This window comes from Polypterus senegalus, chromosome 9 (assembly GCF_016835505.1).
Source record: "Polypterus senegalus isolate Bchr_013 chromosome 9, ASM1683550v1, whole genome shotgun sequence".
NCBI lineage: Eukaryota > Metazoa > Chordata > Cladistia > Polypteriformes > Polypteridae > Polypterus > Polypterus senegalus.
Window position 1 is genome coordinate 175,626,117 of NC_053162.1, and position 18,545 is coordinate 175,644,661.

The following is an 18,545-nucleotide window of genomic DNA, read 5'->3' on the forward strand; positions in this document are numbered from 1 at the left end:
TTCGCCGCCAATGTCAGTAAGGTAGCTTATGCACGGTGGATGGCCACGTATGTTGCAGACACTGCTTAGCCGCCTCGTGCTCATGACAAGCATTTATCTTTTGTCGAAATTTGTCGCTGCGTTTTTTGCTGTGCTGTTATTTTCTCTTTCTGTTTTATATTCAATATATATTGTCGTAGCCGCCACTGCAGTCCTTGCTTTTCTTTCCCCAAGTAACCGATCGCCATACAATCAGCTCTGTAATAGACGTTAAGCCATCTGTAAGCTTAGCACCGATTCTTCAAAACGTTTAAGGAACATTGAAATATCTTCGTAGTACATGTTTAATTATTCTATCCTTCACGACACTCCCAGTGAAGAATATAGATTATTTAAATGAAGTTAAAGTTTTATGTGTATAATTTAACAAACATATTTTGCTGCATTTCACCTTAAAATGATATCGTCATCATATGTAAATACACCCTTTATAAAGTGGCTCAGGTTGTGAGATATTATAACTGTAGTGCAAGTTTACAGTGGGGTGATTGTACTTATAAGTACAAACAGTTCTACAAGGAGCAATTGATTGAGTGCATTTAAAGTTCTTGGGATGAAACTGTTTCTGAACCGCGAGGTCAGGAAAGGCTTTAAAACGTTTTGCCGTGGCTGAGACAGCGTGTCCTTGAAGCTGTATACCGATAATTCTCTTTCCGATCAGCTGCTGCTGTGATTCACACTCAGATACAGTGATATAAATACTCCGAGTGGTGCAGTGAGAGAAATATGGAAAAAGATGATCCGCTGTGGCAACTCCTAACGGGAGGAGCTGAAAGAAGAAGAAAAATAAGAGGAAGGTGCAGTGAGAGTAACAACACTAAAGCAGTTATGGTATTTGGAATACTATGGCTGTTCCCTGGACCGTTATATTGTTACGAGTTAATTACAATCAGATGCGTTACACTGATAAACAATATGCGGTTAGTTTCGGTGTATTTATAAAGCCGCGTCATGAAAATAATGAGTAACCACACAGGAACAGTATCATTGCTTTGATGCTGGGTGCCGCCAGTCTGCAAAACCGAGCGGAGAACTTGCGTACGACAAGGTATGAGGTACCGTGGAAAAGTGCGCGGCTTTACGCCAAGTGTAGGTTTTATACATCGCGATTTGAACGTGGAAAAAATCTTACGCAACATTTCTGTGCGTACGCACCATTTATACATGAGGCCCCTGGTTATCTGCTGGCTGACAGAATTCACAAAGCACAAAGTCCCTCATCAGATTCATTACAATCTGCGTTTTTATGCTTTTCAAACAACACATCATTTGTACAGCGGCAGGTTAAGGCTGCACAGATCCGCCAGCGCGTGGGTAAGAATGAAAAGTGCCTTAATCATTGAGGATCATCCAAAATGGCTGCAGGGACCTTCTGCTTTCTGAAAAAGACCTGAGGAGTGGGTTAATGCTGAAGTACAGTAAGTAGCTGTGCACGTAAAGTAATAATGAGGAAAACAAATCTACAAGGACAGTAAAAGGTAACTGAAATCACAGAGATGAGAAAGGAACTTGATTTGAATGATTTCTATTAGCTCTGCCCGACGCTTTTACGGCCTAACTTTGTATGATCCCATTCCAAACAGATCATTTCTCAAAATGCTGAATGGATCTTCTTTAAATGCCAAGACATACTTCCCACCATGTTGACACCAAACAAATGTGCTACAAGGCACAACAAAGATTACTCCACGGCAATTTCGGGCCGAGAGTCCACTCTGAGTGGAGGAAACCTACAAAAGGACAGAATATCATCCAAAGAAAGACTAAGAGTTGTCAGGCTAGCACATTTATTAATAGCATTTTGTTGGGTGCAGCAGAAATTGGATGAAGTGAGAGCCACTAATGCAGTCAACTTATTGTCAGATGGGAAGGAATCAGGGGAGACCCAGAGAACAGCTGGAGTGCCAACCGGGCCACCCCATTTACTGCCAAAGTTCAACAAAACAGAACTAAAATATACATATATGGTGGGAAGCGGCCTGGACACAGACAGGCGGACATCATTATAAGTCACCCAACACACGCTTTATGTATAAATACTACATACAGTGAAGCACACAACCTCAAAACTCGCCCAGAGTCCAGGCCTCTCTCTTCAGGCCGCCTCCTTTCCAATCCTCCCGATAATCTTCCGCCGGCACTCCCCAGTGTAGCAGAAGCACCGGCCGCACACCTGAAAGCACTCCGGGTGTCCCTGGTCGTCTTCCACCCAGCACCTCCGGGTGTGGAGGAAGTGCTGAGGACCAGGGCTTTCCAGGCATCGGGGCGCCCCCTGGAGGTCCCCAAAGCCACGAGGGTGGTTGCCTCCTCGTGGTCTGGAGGAGGCGTAATCCCTCCTTCGGTCCTTCTGGGCATCTCGGCTGGGTGCCACCCCCAGCCGCTTGCCACAACACATATGGTGGCACAGCTGAAAACTGGTAGAATAACTGCCAACATAGTCTATGAGAGGGCGGCACGGTGGCGCAGTGGTAGCGCTGCTGCCTCGCAGTTAGGAGACCCGGGTTCGCTTCCCGAGTTTGCATGTTCTCCCCGTGTCTGCGTGGGTTTCCTCCCACAATCCAAAGACATGCAGGTTAGGTGGATTGGCAATTCTAGATTGTCCCTAGTGTGTGCTTGGTGTGTGGGTGTGTTTGTGTGTGTGTCCTGTGGTGGGTTGGCACCCTGCCCAGGATTGGTTCCTGCCTTGTGCCCTGTGTTGGCTGGGATTGGCTCCAGCAGACCCCCGTGACCCTGTATTCGGATTCAGCGGGTTAGAAAATGGATGGATGGATAGTCTATGAGTAGTGATGGCAAATTTGAAACAGTGAAACACAGAGAAAGTCACGCGACTGAACAGGGTTTCATGATGTCACGTCCTGTTTCAGAATGTCCCATTCATCCTTTCAACATTGCAAAAACTGAATGAAAGCTCGCAACTTTTAATCAGAATATTTTAACCACAAAATAACACTTAAATAGTTTAAAAGTCACAAAATTACAAGTAATAAACTTGCATCTTTTCATTGCACTGTTTATTGGCTCCTACCTCACATGACACAACTTGCAACAACATAAAAGTCCATGTAAACCTCAGCTTTTTGCCAAGTTTTGCCTCAATTTCCCGAGTGTCTTGTATAGAGCCGTGTTTTTGTTATAGTCTGATTATGTGTAACAAATTAATCTGAACTCTGATGAAGATACCTGACGGGTGTCAAAAGCTTAGGAATAAAAAGTACTTTAATATATCATTTTCTTTTATCTACAATGGTTGCAAATATATACATATAGATGTAGATGAATATCTCTTATATATATTTCTCTTCCGGTTCCTCCTGCTTCCACTTCAAAACCGGCCCCGCCCACACGCAGCCGACACGTCATTTCTCGATTCCTATTGGTCGTCTTCCACGTCATGCACTGTACTGGCCTGCTGAGCGTAACACATCCAACAAGTACTCGAGGTGCTGCCACGACGGTAAAGTAGCTTCACCACCTTTGCGGGAGCCACCTGTGTCTCTACAACAGCTTCTTACACAGCAAACATCAGAAGCTAAAAATTATCGTGAACACATCTGAGAGTACAGGGTTAGGTTAGGGTTAATGGAGATTGTGTGTACCCCAAATTTGGGGCACACCAACGCACTGGTACACTTCTGACGTATGGTATGTCTACTATACTTCCCCGGCACATCCCTTATCCCTGTCCAAGCCCTATAGTATTTAAACACCCCCCCAAAAAATGATTTAAAATAGACCCCTCCATACAATTATTATAAAACGACCATAAAGTAGTGTATAAATAAATTTTTAAAAATTTTAAAACAACCTCATATATGGTCTAAAATAATTTATAATTACGGTCCCTAAAATCATCCTAGAGGGCTAAAAACAATACAAAGGGTTATAAAATTTAGAAAAAACAAGGGTTAAAACGGATCAGATTTCAAATTTAGGAATTTATCAGGGCTAAAAGAAACACACGGACAAAGATAAGAATAACTAGGCCGATAGTGGAGAGGACTACATTAAATCTAATCTCAAAAGCCCCCTCCACTATCTTAACATCAGGGCTCTAGTTACAATATGGACCCACCCTCACTGACTTTAAGTTCAGAATCTGCAGTAGGGTAGGCCCATCTAAAAACAACAGGAAGATAAAACTGCTGTTAGGACCGAGGCTGCCTTGACTCCAAATTTGAGCCCCGGTCCACGATCTTAAGTTTAGGCGTCGGGATACAGATAGGCCACCCCTTAGTCCTGGGGGGCAGGCCCATCTAAACCCAAGACCCCCAGGAGTCGACCAACCTCACCGCCGATTCTTTAGTGAGTATTGCCTTGGCCGACGAAGTTTTCTTTAAATTTAGATGAGCACATGGGGAAAACGCCATCTACCAATTTACGATGTTTTTGTATGGCCGAATTAAATTCCTCTATCTTTTGTCCCATGTGCCCATCATATACTGGTGGCAGCAGGGAAAGATAATGATCCGCCACCGGGAAACAATGCTTCATGTTATTAATTAGCTGGGAAACCACTTTATCAAAATCAGAGACGGAGCCTCGAATGATGTGGTTTAGGCCTAAGAAAGCCACCACCACCTCGGCCGTCGTCTCTCTTGACCGTGTAACCCAGCCCATACATTGCCGCCCCGTATTCTTTAAGGATGACAGAGATGACTCTAATATCCTCCTCTATGCCCATTGCCTCCATCCATTTAGGGTGAACTAGTGGATTTGGATTATTTAAGGTAGATGTTAAAAATTGTGGAGCATCAGAACTGACAAGTTTGTCATTCATCATCTGCCCCGATTGTTTGTTTTTAGATTTCTGTGTAAATTTTTTTGGAGGATCGGCAGAGGTCAGGACTCCCTCCAAATTAATAGGAGGGGTAGAGTCAACCTGAGTGGAAGACACCTGTGGTCCTACCGGCTCAAAGTTTTGTATCTTCGGTGAGGCAGGTCGAGTCCCGGCTTTCCCCCTCCTCTGGGTAAATATATATTTTTTTAGTTTTTAAGCACAAATATAGTTAATTATATCATAGAATGCACAGCGTAATGGTAAACTAAATGTAAAAACATTGAATAACACTGAGAAAACCTTGAACAACAGAGAAAACTAACACTGCAAGAGTTCGCGCTATAGTGCTAGGAACTGCTCGCTAAAAACACCTTTTTTAATGAGTTTTAAGCACAGGAAAAAAAATGAACATTTGAAAAATCTGTAATTTAATAAACCACCAAGAAAAGTAACATCGGCACAATGCACGCTACGAACCGATCGCTGGAAACAGAACTGAAAACATAAAACAAGCCTTTTCTACCTTATGCGTCCAGCCTTCCCTCTCTCTCTCGCTGTTTCGTGTGTCTCTTTCAGCGGAGCTCTGTGTGTGTCTCTTGTGTGTGTGTCTCGCTCGTGTGTGTGTCTCTCGTGTGTGTGTCTCTCGTGTGTGTGTGTGTGTCTCTCTGTGTGTGTGTGTGTGTCTCTCTCGTGTGTGTGTGTCTCTCGTGTGTGTGTGTGTGTCTCTCGTGTGTGTGTGTGTGTCTCTCGTGTGTGTGTGTCTCTCTTGTGTGTGTGTCTCTGTGTGTGTGTGTGTGTGTCTCTTGTGTGTGTGTGTCTCTCTCGTGTGCGTGTGTGTCTCTCGTGTGCGTGTGTGTCTCTCTCGTGTGTGTGTGTGTCTCTCTGTGTGTGTGTGTCTCGCGTTGTCTCTCTGTGTGTGTGTGTCTCTGCTGTGTGTGTGTGTGTCTCTCGTGTGTGTGTGTGTCTCTCTCGTGTGCGTGTGTGTCTCTCTCTGTGTGTGTGCGTCTCTGTGTCAGGTGTGTCTCTCTCGTGTGTGTGTGTCTCTCGTGTGTGTGTGTGTGTCTCTCTCGTGTGTGTGTGTGTCTCTCGTGTGGTGTGTGTGTCTCTCTCGTGTGGTGTGTGTGTCTCTCTCGTGTGTGTGTGTGTCTCTCGTGTGGTGTGTCTCTCGTGTGTCTCTCGCGTGTGTGTGTGTCTCTGTGTGGTGTGTGTGTGTGTCTCTCGTGTGTGTGTGTCTCGTGTGTGTGTGTGTGTCTCTCTCGTGTGTGTGTGTCTCTCGTGTGTGTGTGTGTGTCTCTCTCGTGTGTGTGTGTCTCTCTCGTGTGTGTGTCTCTCGTGTGTGTGTCTCTCTGTGTGTGTGTGTGTCTCTCTCGTGTGTGTGTGTCTCTCTGTGTGTGTGTCTCTGTGTGTGTCTCTGTGTGTGTGTGTCTCTCGTGTGTGTGTGTGTGTCTCTCTCGTGTGGTGTGTGTGTCTCTCCGTGTGTGTGTGTGTGTCTCTCTCGTGTGTGTGTGTCTCTCTGTGTGTGTGTGTGTGTGTCTCTCGTGTGTGTGTGTGTCTCTCTGTGTGTGTGTGTCTCTCTGTGTGTGTGTGTCTCTCGTGTGTGTGTGTGTGTCTCTCTCGTGTGTGTGTGTCTCTCTCGTGTGTGTGTGTCTCTCTCGTGTGTGTGTGTGTCTCTCTCGTGTGTGTGTGTGTCTCTCGTGTGTGTGTGTGTGTCTCTCTCGTGTGTGTGTGTGTCTCTCTCGTGTGTGTCTCTCGTGTGTGTGTGTGTCTCTCTCTGTGTGTGTGTGTCTCTCTCGTGTGGTGTGTGTGTCTCTCTCGTGTGGTGTGTGTGTCTCTCTCGTGTGTGTGTGTCTCTCTCGTGTGCGTGTGTGTGTCTCTCTCGTGTGCGTGTGTGTGTCTCTCTCGTGTGTGTGTGTCTCTCGTGTGTGTGTCTCTCGTGTGTGTCTCTCGTGTGCGTGTGTGTGTGTCTCTTGTGTGTGTGTGTCTCTCTCGTGTGCGTCTCTCTCGTGTGCGTGTGTGTCTCTCTCGTGTGCGTGTGTGTGTCCCGCTCGCTCGCTGCACAGGAAATGCACAGGGAGAGACTGAATGTACAAACCTAAAGGGAAACTGGCTTGTTCGTATACCAAGTGTGTGGTCGTGAACGGAGACAAAAGTTTGGTGAACTTTTTGGTCGTAAACCGAGGTTCCACTGTACAACTCTTCTCTAGCGTTTGCTTCCATGCGTGCATAGATAACTTAACCTCCTGGCCACGGAGCATACTGTTTTAAAATACACGGGCACATTTCTCACCAAATCTCTCCACAGTACGCTAACACTTCTACCTCTCCAGGATATGGACAGTTGTATGTTTCTGACACAGCGCAACCTACTGAAGTACGCTTACAAAATAAAGCAAACTCTGCATGCAGCGAAAAGGTACTTCTCCAGCTAGATTCCATGCTCAGAACCATTTACCCCTTCGCTAAATCATACAAACACATGCATGAAATCGCTCAGTCCAATCCAACAGCATCTGTACGAATGGTTTTCAAGGAAAACCCTGGGCAGGATTTACGACGATACAATGCCCCGACATTGCAGCGATTTTCATCGGAGAAGATGGCGAAACGCCTGCCGAAAGGGATATTTACATCTGTCCCATACGCCACTCCTGTAAACAGATTTCCACGCTCAATATGAATTGCGATCCTATGGTTTACCCACTTTTATTCCCTTATGGAGACATTGGCTGGCACAAAGATTTACAACATGTACCCAATAAAAGAACCGCCAACCGAATCAGGCTTACTCAATGCCAATTTTAAGCGTACACATTACCAATGAGGATTACATTTAGTATTTTGCACTCCAGCGGCAAACTATTCCAACAGTAAGTACGTCGTAGATGCGTATGTTAAAACAGAGGGCGCGCGTCTCAACTATTTCAGATTACATCAACAAGATCTGTGCGTGAAACAATACAATGTTTGAATACAGACGCACTGCAAGCAAACGCTGAAAATAACAACGTACGTGTAGACAAAATGATCATATTACCGTCCACATTTCCAGGAAGCCCAAGATACATGCAACAAAACTAGCAGGATGCCATGGCCATAGTACGTAAATTCGGAAAGCCATCACTTCCACATGTAATCCTACTTGGCCGGAAATTCTAAATGCAAACTGCGTCTTTCAAGAAGTACTTATTTCTTCTCGATTTCTGAATTCCTTTCTCACCGTTTTCTGTTCCTATTCTTACACTGCCGTATGCTATGGCGGGCGTGGGCTAGTAGTCGACATATAAACAACTTGATTTACGACCAAAATTTTTGTTTTGATTTACGACCAACATCTTGCGTTACGACCCGAATGTGGTCACATGTAATCCGCTTCGTAAGCATCAGTCGGAGACCAGATACATGTGTTTGTGGACGTAATTTCGGTCAGTGCAGTGATTTATCTATATATATAATTCTCTAAGACCATGGCAAGCAAGACGCATAATTGCTAAGGAAGGAAGAGAAGGTAACGAAGGTAAAGAAAGCGATCACAATCGAAACGAAGAAGGAAATTGTGTGGAAATATAAGAGTGGTGTTCATGTGACCGATCCCGCTAATACCGTATTTAATCATTTACCACGCACCCTCATGTAAGACGTGCACCCTAATTTTTACAAATAAAATTTCGCAAAAAGTTTTGCCCCGTGTACGATGTGCGTTGTGATTGTATAGGAAGTGTTTAGAGAGAGAGCGAGCACTGTCGTGCGAGTGGGCGAGCGAGTGAGAGAGCGCGAGTGGGCGAGCGAGAGAGAGAGAGAGAGAGCGCGAGTGGGCGAGAGTGGGCGAGCGAGCGCGAGAGAGAGAGAGAGAAAGCGCGAGTGGGCGAGCGAGTGAGAGAGAGAGAGCGCGAGTGGGCGAGCGAGTGAGAGAGAGAGAGCGTGAGTGCACGAGTGAGCCCAAGCAGAAGAAGTTTCCCCGTGTATGACGCGCACCTGATTTTCTAATGCTAATTTTTGGGGAATAAATACGGTATGTACAGTATGTCGAAATCCACCATCTCGATAATTTTACAAAGAAAAGATTTGCATAAGGAGGCTCCTTCTAAACAATAACCACCTTCTGTTTCATTCTCCTCCTCCTCCCTTCCTGCAGCCAAAAAATGTTAAATTAAATGGTGAGTACAGTATGAAATTGTTGTTTCTGGTAGGCTAGGCACTTTTTATAACTTTTTGGTTAGTACATTAGAAAAATTATTGGTGTTTTGGTAAATTATGCGCATTATACAACCCATTTTTTTATGTAAAGGTTAAGTAAGTGTTGCTGTGGGAGGTTCGGAGTGCATTATGGGTATTTCCATTATTTCTTATGGGAAAAACAGTCCTGACTTACAACCAACTTGAGTTACAACCAGCCCTCGCGAACGATTTGAGTTCGTAAGTCAAGGGTCCACTGTAATGCAATAGTACATCATTGGACGACAGCTCAAGAGAATGTGTTGGCTTCGAAACAAAGTTTACTGGTCATTTTCTACCACTAGGTGTCACTGTGATGTGATGTTTGCAACATTCCGAATGATCCAATCTGTTTGGGAATCAATTGCTTCAGTTGATTTGATCTCTCAGACTCTTCTGTTTCTGTCATCACTCCTTAGAAGGCTTGTCCAAAAGATCAGCTCTCTCGAGGTCAGTGGCAGACAGCTCTGTCATGTGGGGTTTCTTTCTTAAACTAAGCTGCCATCTTCAGGGAGCTCCTGATCTTATATAATCGAGACTGGAAGGGGTGGGGTGGGTGTAGTGGGTGGGGACTAACTGCTCTCATTGGGCATCTTCTTGGCACTGCAGAGGAAAAAGAGTCGATGCTGTTAGCTGTGTGGTATTGTGTACCTTGTTTGAGCCTGGAAGATGATCCTCAGACACCCATGCATGACAATATCTTACTTTTTCTCAACCACATACAATTCAGTAAACTCAAAACTTTCTGTACATTTTTATGATCTGGTGTTTTGTGTATGTCTTTAATAATTCACAAGCATGAGAAACACGTTTATGTGGTACAATGTTTAGTTTCTTATAAGTTCCATTCTCATGTAACCCTTGGCTGAAGAAGGGGCCTGTGTTGCCTCGAAAGCTTGCACATTGTAGTCATTTTTGTTAGCTAATAAAAGGTGTCACTTTGCTTGACTTCTCACTACATTCATAATGGCTAATGTGATTTTGGAGCTAGAAAGGAAACTTATGAGAGATATTGAGAAGTGCTGTTTTGCAGCATCTACAGAGAGATGGATAGGCTTTCGAATATTGGGGAAAGGGGAAATAAAGCTTTAAGAGGCATCGAGTTAAAATCCAAAATACAGGGCGATTCAAAAAGACGCATCCAGCTTCAAAGTGCCATATTTTTATTTAACCGTGAGGAGCAAATCAATTGAAGGAGGGGGTCATAGAGTTTCTGACTGTAGCTAGAAGATGGCTCCCTTCAGTCTGCGAGGAGATGGCAACCCCTGAGCAGAAAGTGTTTTGCACAAAACCGCATGCTCAGTTGAGTACGGGATGATTTGACTATCACGTTGATGTTGTCCATACAGCTGGAGGAGGTTATATTGAGCACTTTACATAAAAATTAAATAATAAACTTTATGGGCATCTAAACCATTAGCAATTTACTGCATTGTTCTGTAATGATTTACACGTGAAATAAATCATTTTGAAAAGGGATGGATCTTTTGAATCACACTGTATGTACGAGTAGGATGGATGTCTGGTCCAATGTTTTGGAGCGATTATGGTCTTCAGTTAAGAGATGAAAGTGGGAAAAATGACTAATCCTTAACAGGAATGTTCCTTAGCACAACTGTTTTTGTTGTATGGGGTGATGGAATTGTTGTGTGGTTTTAATATATAAATAAAACTTAATAATAAACTTAAAATAAATAAGTAAAATGATTAGGTAGAGTGGTTTGGGGTAAAGCAGCAAAGTGGTGAAATGATCTGCTTTGTGGCCTGTTCCCTGTAAATAGTGAAAGCTAAAACTACCACAACTGTTAAGACACCAGAAATGTGTTTGGTATACAAATCAGATTAATAATTGATATTGCTGGATAGATCATCTATAACAGCAAAGGTTAACCCATTAAGTTCTGAGGCTTTTAGTGTAACAGGATACTTCATTTTATTATGTATTCAAGTTTCAATGTTTGATACGAGAGCTGCTTCCCATCTGTTTGCAAAAATGAGAGTAGACGCTGACAACAACCAAAAGGATCCTTAAAAATGTATCCAAAGCAACACTTTTTATTAATCAAGGAAAAAGAAATAAAAGTGATGAAATGCCCACAAAATACAAGTGAAACTACACTGTGTGCACAATTATTAGGCAAGTTGTATTTTTGAGGATTAATTTTAATATGGAACAAACACAGTGCTATCAGTCAATCCAAAATGTTAATAAACCTGAAACCTGAATGTTTCACAACGGAAATGTGAGTGTGAACATCATCAGGGGAATACATATGTGCGCACAATTATTAGGCAACTATTAGTGTGCAGATTTATTATGCAACTAAAGGAAAAATGAAACTTTTCCCATCTCACTTGTTTATTTTCATCTGTTATAGTGAGAATAATAAACAAACACCTCAAAATTTACAAATAAACATCTCTGACATTTCAAAAAAAATCAATCAATCAATCAATGACCAATATAGCCACCCTTCTTTCCAATAACAGTCATAAGCCTTTCCATTCATGGAGTCTGTCAGTTTCTTGATCTGTTGACGATCAGCTTTTTGTGGAGCAGTGACTACAGCCTCCCAGACACTCTTCAGAGAGGTGTATTGTTTTTCTCCCCCGTAAATCTAGCGTTTAAGAAGTGCCCACAAGTTCTCGATAGGGTTTAGGTCAGATGAGGAAGGGGGCCATGTCATTATTCCTTCATCTTTAAGGCCTTTACTGGCTGGCCACGCAGTGGAGAACTTCGATGCCAAGTGATGGAGCATTGGCCTGCATAAAAATCATGGTCTTCTTCCTGTATCACTGTTTGAAGAAAGTGTCTTCGAAAAACTGGCAGTAGGTTTGGGAGTTGATTTTGAGTTCATCTTCAATGCAAAAGGTCCAACTAGCTCATCTTTAAAAATACCAGCTCATACCAGTACCCCACCTCCACGTTGGAGTGGAGCTCTGTGCCCATTACTGATCCACAGGTCCATCCATCTGGTCCATCAAGAGTCACTCTCATCTCATCGGTCCATAAAACCTTTGAAAAAATCTGTCTTCAGATATTTCTTGGCCCAGTTTTGACGTTTCAACTTATGTTTCTTGTTCAGTGGTGGTTGGGTTTCAGCCCTCCTTACCTTGGCCATGTCTTTGAGCACTGAACACCTTGTACTTCTGGGCACTCCAGGTAGGTTGCAGCTCTGGAATATGAAAGTACTGGAGGATAATGGGTTCCTGGTAGCTTCACGTTTGATTCTTCTCAAATCTTTGGCAGCTAATTTGCGTCTTTTGTTCTCAACACGTTTCTTGCGACCCTGTTGACTATTTGCAACAAAATGTTTGATGGTTCTGTGATCACACACCAATATCTTAGCAATTCCAAAAGTGCTGCATCCCTCTGAAAGACTTTTTACAATTTTTGACTTTTCAGAGTCAGTTAAATCTCTTTTTGGCCCATTTTGCCTGAGGAAAACTAGCTGCCTAATAATTCTGCACACCTTGATATAGGGTGTTGATCTCCTTAGGCCACACCCTCCCTCATTACACAAATACACATCACCTGACGTGCTTAAATCCAATAAGCATTCAAGTTAATACAGCTTGGAGTTGGAATATACGCATTAAAAATGATGATATGGTCAAAATACTCACTTGCCTAATAATTGTGCACACAGTGTATATCGTTGTGTAACTGTTGGAAGACCAATTTAAACCGCTTACTTTTCTGTTGCACATTTGTAACGGGCGCTTGTAAAGGTGGCAGTGATCGTATAATCTGTGTTAATATGTAATGACTTCCACAGTGACCCAAGTCCTTCTTCCATCCTTTGACACCTTCAGTGTTGCCAGGAACAGGAGTTTTCCCCGGTATAGGAATACAGAAGCCTTTCCAGTACTGGACACCAACATATCGTAGACGCATCCGTAATGGTGTTGATAGCCTGCCGTTGGACGGAAATCTGCAACCAGGGGAGAACTAACAGAATTTAAACAACACGGAACGGGACGGACCTCTAAGCGGGTGTAGTCGCTGCATCATTTTACTACCATAAAAGCTACTATATGTGTTTAAATCCTATACATACGTGTTATGATAAATATCATTATAAAGAAAGATATCCATTTATAATTACGGTTGGCTATTTCGTACCAGTTTCGTAGTCGATCGCCGTATTTCTGCCACGATACGTGTAATATATCTGTTGGACCTAAAGGGAATATTAATTTTACCTTTAAATCCTTACAGTCCTCCTTCTTCACCTTATTTGGACCGTAGGGACGCGTTTGTCGCCCCATGGGTGTATCTTTGTTCCTCCCTTATTTTTCCTTTCCTTCTGTCATTCTCATACCCACTTAATACAGAAAGCAGAATCAATACGTATACCAGCACTTGTGCGAAACAAGAGCCAGCCATGGACGCATTGCCAGTCTGACACTGGACTCGCTAATACACCCATCTGCATTCACATTTGGACCAATTTGGAATCGCCAGTTAATCTGCCTGCATTGTGTGAAGAGAACCGGAACAACAAAGGAAAGGCCAAATAAACACGGGAGAACGTGCAAACTCCACCCGGAGGACAAGTGGGCAGGCGCGGGATTCGAATTCAGACCACTGGTCACGTGAGGCAGCAGAGCTAACCACTGGCCTCGCTCCCTAAAGCCTGGTAAAGTAGTGTATATAATTACCAATAAGAAGATTTGGGGTGACTATTACAAATAGTTTCGACCATTTTTGAATTCAGGAGACAAATGTAAAAAAAAAAAGAAAAAGAAAACTGTGCTCTGTGATGGACCTGCACACAGTCCGGAGATCGTTTTTGCCTCGAGTCCATTGCTGATCGTACTTCTTCCTGCTCATCTCGATCCTGCACTGGATAAAGACAGTACAGAAAAAAATAACGAGTTCATTTTCAAAATTTGAGGGTACAGCAGTAAAAGAAGAGATGTTATACATACACGTTATTTATACAATTAATCAATGGATGGATGAAGCCACCAACCAAAGATGCATAATTCTTTTTGAGAGGAGAAAACCGGGGGTTCCGCTTTGGACTTTTCCTTATCTTTAACAAAAAGTCACTGGGAGCGCTGGTCTAAGGTTCTTTCTCAGCTCAGTGATGCTCTTCTTTGCTCTAACCGCCGACGTTAAAAATGTAATTTTTTATACAGGTGGCTGTGGAGGAGGACTGTTATGTTCTACGCTAGGCTTACTTTGATGTTAGTCAGTTTGACAGTGATCAAACAGAAGAGTTTAATATACAGTACTTATTATATTGTTCTAATCAAAACTGGAGAGTTTTAGACTGAGACTATTCAAACACCATACCCAGAAGTAACTCCCTCCCTCACCCCACCCTGGCCGGCGTTCAGCCCTGCACCCACCCCGCCGCCTCTCCGCAGTGCTGTCAATAGTCCATTTTGGTTCAGGCTGATGTCACTTACTATAATGCAATCCGGTATAAAACAAACTATACAAATCAAAAAATAAATAAAAACAGTTCATGGATAGATACCTTGCGAGGATTAGAGATCCAAGGATTTGAAACGTTTCTATATGCATAGAAAGCTGCATTTACGCGTGTACCGTATGTAACATACTGGCGCTGCGCACACCCCTCCCTACCTCCTGATTGGTACAAGCCGTGCCGCACGGTGCCGCTGACTTCATCCAGTTTAGTTCCGATGGGCGCCCGGCGGACCGGTGAGGCACTGCCCACCCAAAGTCCACCTAGATGGTCATTTGACTGGAGGCAGAGATGAATGAAAGCGAGGTAGCTATATGCGGATTGCACCTGTACCAGCGATTCTTCGCGACTTTTTCACATAACCGTTGATTTGCATGGATAGCGCACTGAAGACTTTGGTCAGCAACGATGAGAAAGCATGTAAGGTACATTCTGGCCGTGATGATGTTTCTGCGCTATTCGTAAGTCGTGTAAAAGTTGCAGTACAGCCGCTGATCTTATTCTCGCTTATTCGTTTGGTCGATTGTCTTCCAGTAAAACGCCTAGTGTTGATATGATGTGATTTATGTCCAGGCATCTGCACAAGGTTTACTTATTAGTCATTACACGATTATCAGTGTGATCGCATCATCCGGATAGCTGACACACACTGAGTGTGCAGAAAAAATACATATACTGTACGTATTATTCTTTAATATTAATTCTGTATCGTGTATAAGTCAATGAAACGCGACTAATAAAGACAGTGGACATGATGTAATTGCGATGGGAATGCGCGTAACTTTTCTCCCATTTAGCAATATAAAAATGCACTCACGAAAGTAAATCATTAACACTTAAATATGTATAAAATGTACCTAATAGTAAAAATATGCATTAACGGAACGTTCTAACTTTTGCTATAATAGCAATAAAGAGAAAAAAACACCAATCCTTTTTACAATATATAGCGAATCTGAAAGACAGACATTCTGAGCTGCATGTACTCTTTTTTTTTTTGCAAGTGAAGCAGATGCCTTGTGACAGGGAGCTGCCAGTGAGGGATGTGTTTGCAGTCTTTCTCTTTCAAGCCCAGCTCTCGACATACAGTACATTAGGTGGTCAGTTAGTCCTGGGCTCCCAAAGGAGCTGTACTTGCACCCCTCCGTTTATCTCCGGACTGGCACTCTGGGACATAATAAGGAGAGTAGCAGGTCAGTCAATATGGGCCTCTGGACCTCTTCTCGTTTTATATTCTATAGTATTATCACATATATTGATGTACCTTATCCAGAGTTGCTTCCTGTCTTTTGCGTGATGCTTTGACTCCGTATGGCACTAAAATTAGATTACGCAGATCAGAAAGTGGATGGATGCATGGAAAAATTTTTAAAGGTGTAGCCTTCATAATGGTAAGCCCGAATCTTTGTAACAAATAATAGGAAGAATTACGCAGTAGTCAGTTTGTATTTTGTAAAATGTTTTCATTGGTCACTTTTATAAAAGCCTAAATATTGCAAAGATGAATAAAAGCAAAACAAACAAAATTGCATAATATTTGACAAAAAATCTAAATAAGAGAAAGGGAGTAAGACGATGAGATATACAGTAAACAGCAGTACCTGTGCAAAGAGAAATAACGTCTAGCTTTTCACTAGTATTTAGTGATATTTTTGTGAGACATTTTATTTCAAGTACTTATTAACTTGAAAACTTTATATTTTTTCTTTGTGTGTTATAATTAATATAATCCCACGGTGCATTGGCAGGCCTAAATTGTCCCTATAGTGTGTGTGTGTGTGTGTGTGCCCTGCGGTGGGCTGGCACCCTGCCCGGGGTTTGTTCCTGTCTTGCTCTCTGTGCTGGCTGGGATTCGCTCCAGCAGACGCCCGTGATCCTGTGTTAGGATATAGCGGGTTGGACAATGAATTGTAATAATATAAATTATTCATATTTATGATGTAGAGTGGCCAGGAGGGGGTGAGCAGCAATTTGGCTAAAGTCACCAGAACTGTCACTGTGTCCGACTATGCTTGTTAGAACCAACACTCTCCCAGAATATTGTTGACTGGAGATTTTGCTTTTCTCTCCTCCCTTGTCAACATTTTTTTTTTTTTTGTTTCCACAATTCTATTAATTAAGAAACGTGTATTGCAATGTTGTTTTAGCCAAAGTCAATTCACTGTATTTGATGCGTGCTTAACCTAATTTGTATTTTTATGTATGCAAATAGTGTAGTTTGCATCGTAGCTGTAAACTTCGGGGAGTACTTCTATGCACAAGATAAACCGAGTTCAACTGCACTCAATATGTACACTCTGCTCCATCGTGTCTAAACATGCTGTACAAGACTTATACCCTCTGCTTTTCTGCAGTCTGTTCATACATCTTTTAGGGTTAGTGTAGAGCTGCGTCAAAGTGCGTCTCCAAAGGAAAAAAGGTTCAAGGTTATTTCCAGGATAACAAGGAAAGAAGGTTAAAGACACAACATTTTGGCTGTGTAGCCTTCATCGGATGTTCAACTGAAAATGAAAACGCAGGTAACATATTTAGAAGTGGAAGGAGGGAACAAAGGCAGGGGCAGATAAAAGGAGAAAAGGTGGGAGTTTGTGGAAAAAGCTACCATAAGAGAAGATGAAGGGAGACATGTTAATTAGTTGTTAAGATCTGGAGAAATATGTGATCTCAGGCTGAAAATCAGCTTAGTTTCTCCTGTTTTTTATTGAAAAGTGTCCTTGAAGCCCTGTGAAAGAGCACAAATGAGAGATCAATGTGGCTGTGATCAAGGGATGTGAATAGGCTTTGTGTAGTGATTTAGCAACTCAAATGCACTTCATGAAATGATCTGCAGAGGGGACTGGGTGGTCTCTTGGTCTGGAACCCCTACAGATTTTTTTTTTTTTTTCTCCAGCCTTTGGAGTTTTTTGTTTTTCTGTCCACCCTGGCCATCGGACCTTACTCTTATTCTATGTTAATTAATGTTGACTTATGTTTATTTTTTATTGTGTCTTCTATTTTTCTATTCATTTTGTAAAGCACTTTGAGCTACATCTGCGGTGGGTTGGCACCCTGCCCAGGATTGGTTCCTGCCTTGTGCCCTGTGTTGGCTGGGATTGGCTCCAGCAGACCCCCGTGACCCTATTCGGATTCAGCGGGTTGGACAATGGATGGACTTTGAGCTACATTTTTTTGTATGAATATGTGCTATATAAATAAATGTTGATTGATTGATTGCTAGCCAGCTCTCAATCTCACCTATGTCGATGGCTGGACACTTCCCACAAGAATTGCAGTTAAGAAGATTTTTAGATTGAACCTGAATTTAAAAGAAGGTCCAGGTACAATGGTATTGTTGGTGACATTTTTGCAAGTGACAGAGCAACTCCCATTACAGCTAAAAGTGCCTGATGAGAAATGTGGCTCTTCTCCAGTCTTAAAAATACCGCTTCTTTAACGGCATTTTATGGTTCTTTATCGCTTTGTGTGGCTCCTCATAGAACCATTGCTTGACAAAGCACCATTCTGTTCTGAGAAGGGTTCTCTGCATATGAAGTTGCGGTTTTCTTGTGCTTTGAGAAATGTCTTTATATGCAGGAAAAAAAAAACCTGAAATCTTTAATTTGTAGTAGACCACCTAGCAGGACACTAACAGATTAAGGAAACCCGCCCTTAGCCTGTGTTATTATAAGCAAGACTCCTTTCATACTCGTGATCCATTGGTATTTCACAAATCTGTTGCCATCATACTTATTGACTTTATGGAGCTTTTTGATACCTTCACGTGGATGGGTCAGTCGGGAAACCAAAAATGGTTCCCCTATGGCACGGGTGTCAGACTCCAGTCCTGGGGCCTCATGTATAAACGGTGCGTACGGTGCATTTAAATAATCTATATTCTTCACTGGGAGTGTCGTAAAGGATAGAATAATTAAACATGTACTACGAAGATATTTCAATGTTCCTTAAACGTTTTGAAGAATCGACGCTAAGCTTACAGATGGCTTAACTTCTATTACAGAGCTGATTGTGTGGCGAAAGAAAAGCAAGGACTGCAGTGACGGCTACGCCAATATATATTGAATATAAAACAGAAA

The 18,545-nt window shown here is 42.6% G+C and overlaps 1 protein-coding gene across 5 annotated transcripts in view; it reads left to right on the forward strand.

Moving 5' to 3' along the window:
* The window catches only part of pip5kl1 (phosphatidylinositol-4-phosphate 5-kinase-like 1), a 102,761-nt gene that overhangs the window by 31,175 nt on the left and 53,041 nt on the right, over positions 1 to 18,545 (forward strand). Inside the window, exon 1 of one of the 5 annotated variants that reach the window (XM_039764354.1) lies at positions 14,661 to 14,778. The exons of 2 other annotated variants lie outside the window; for them this stretch is intronic. In XM_039764354.1, coding sequence (XP_039620288.1) covers positions 14,764 to 14,778 — 15 coding nt within the window. In that variant the 5' untranslated portion in view covers positions 14,661 to 14,763. Of the gene's footprint in view, positions 1 to 14,660; positions 14,898 to 18,545 lie in introns of those variants that run through there. 2 more of the 5 variants (XM_039764352.1, XM_039764355.1) reach the window with 2 other exon arrangements.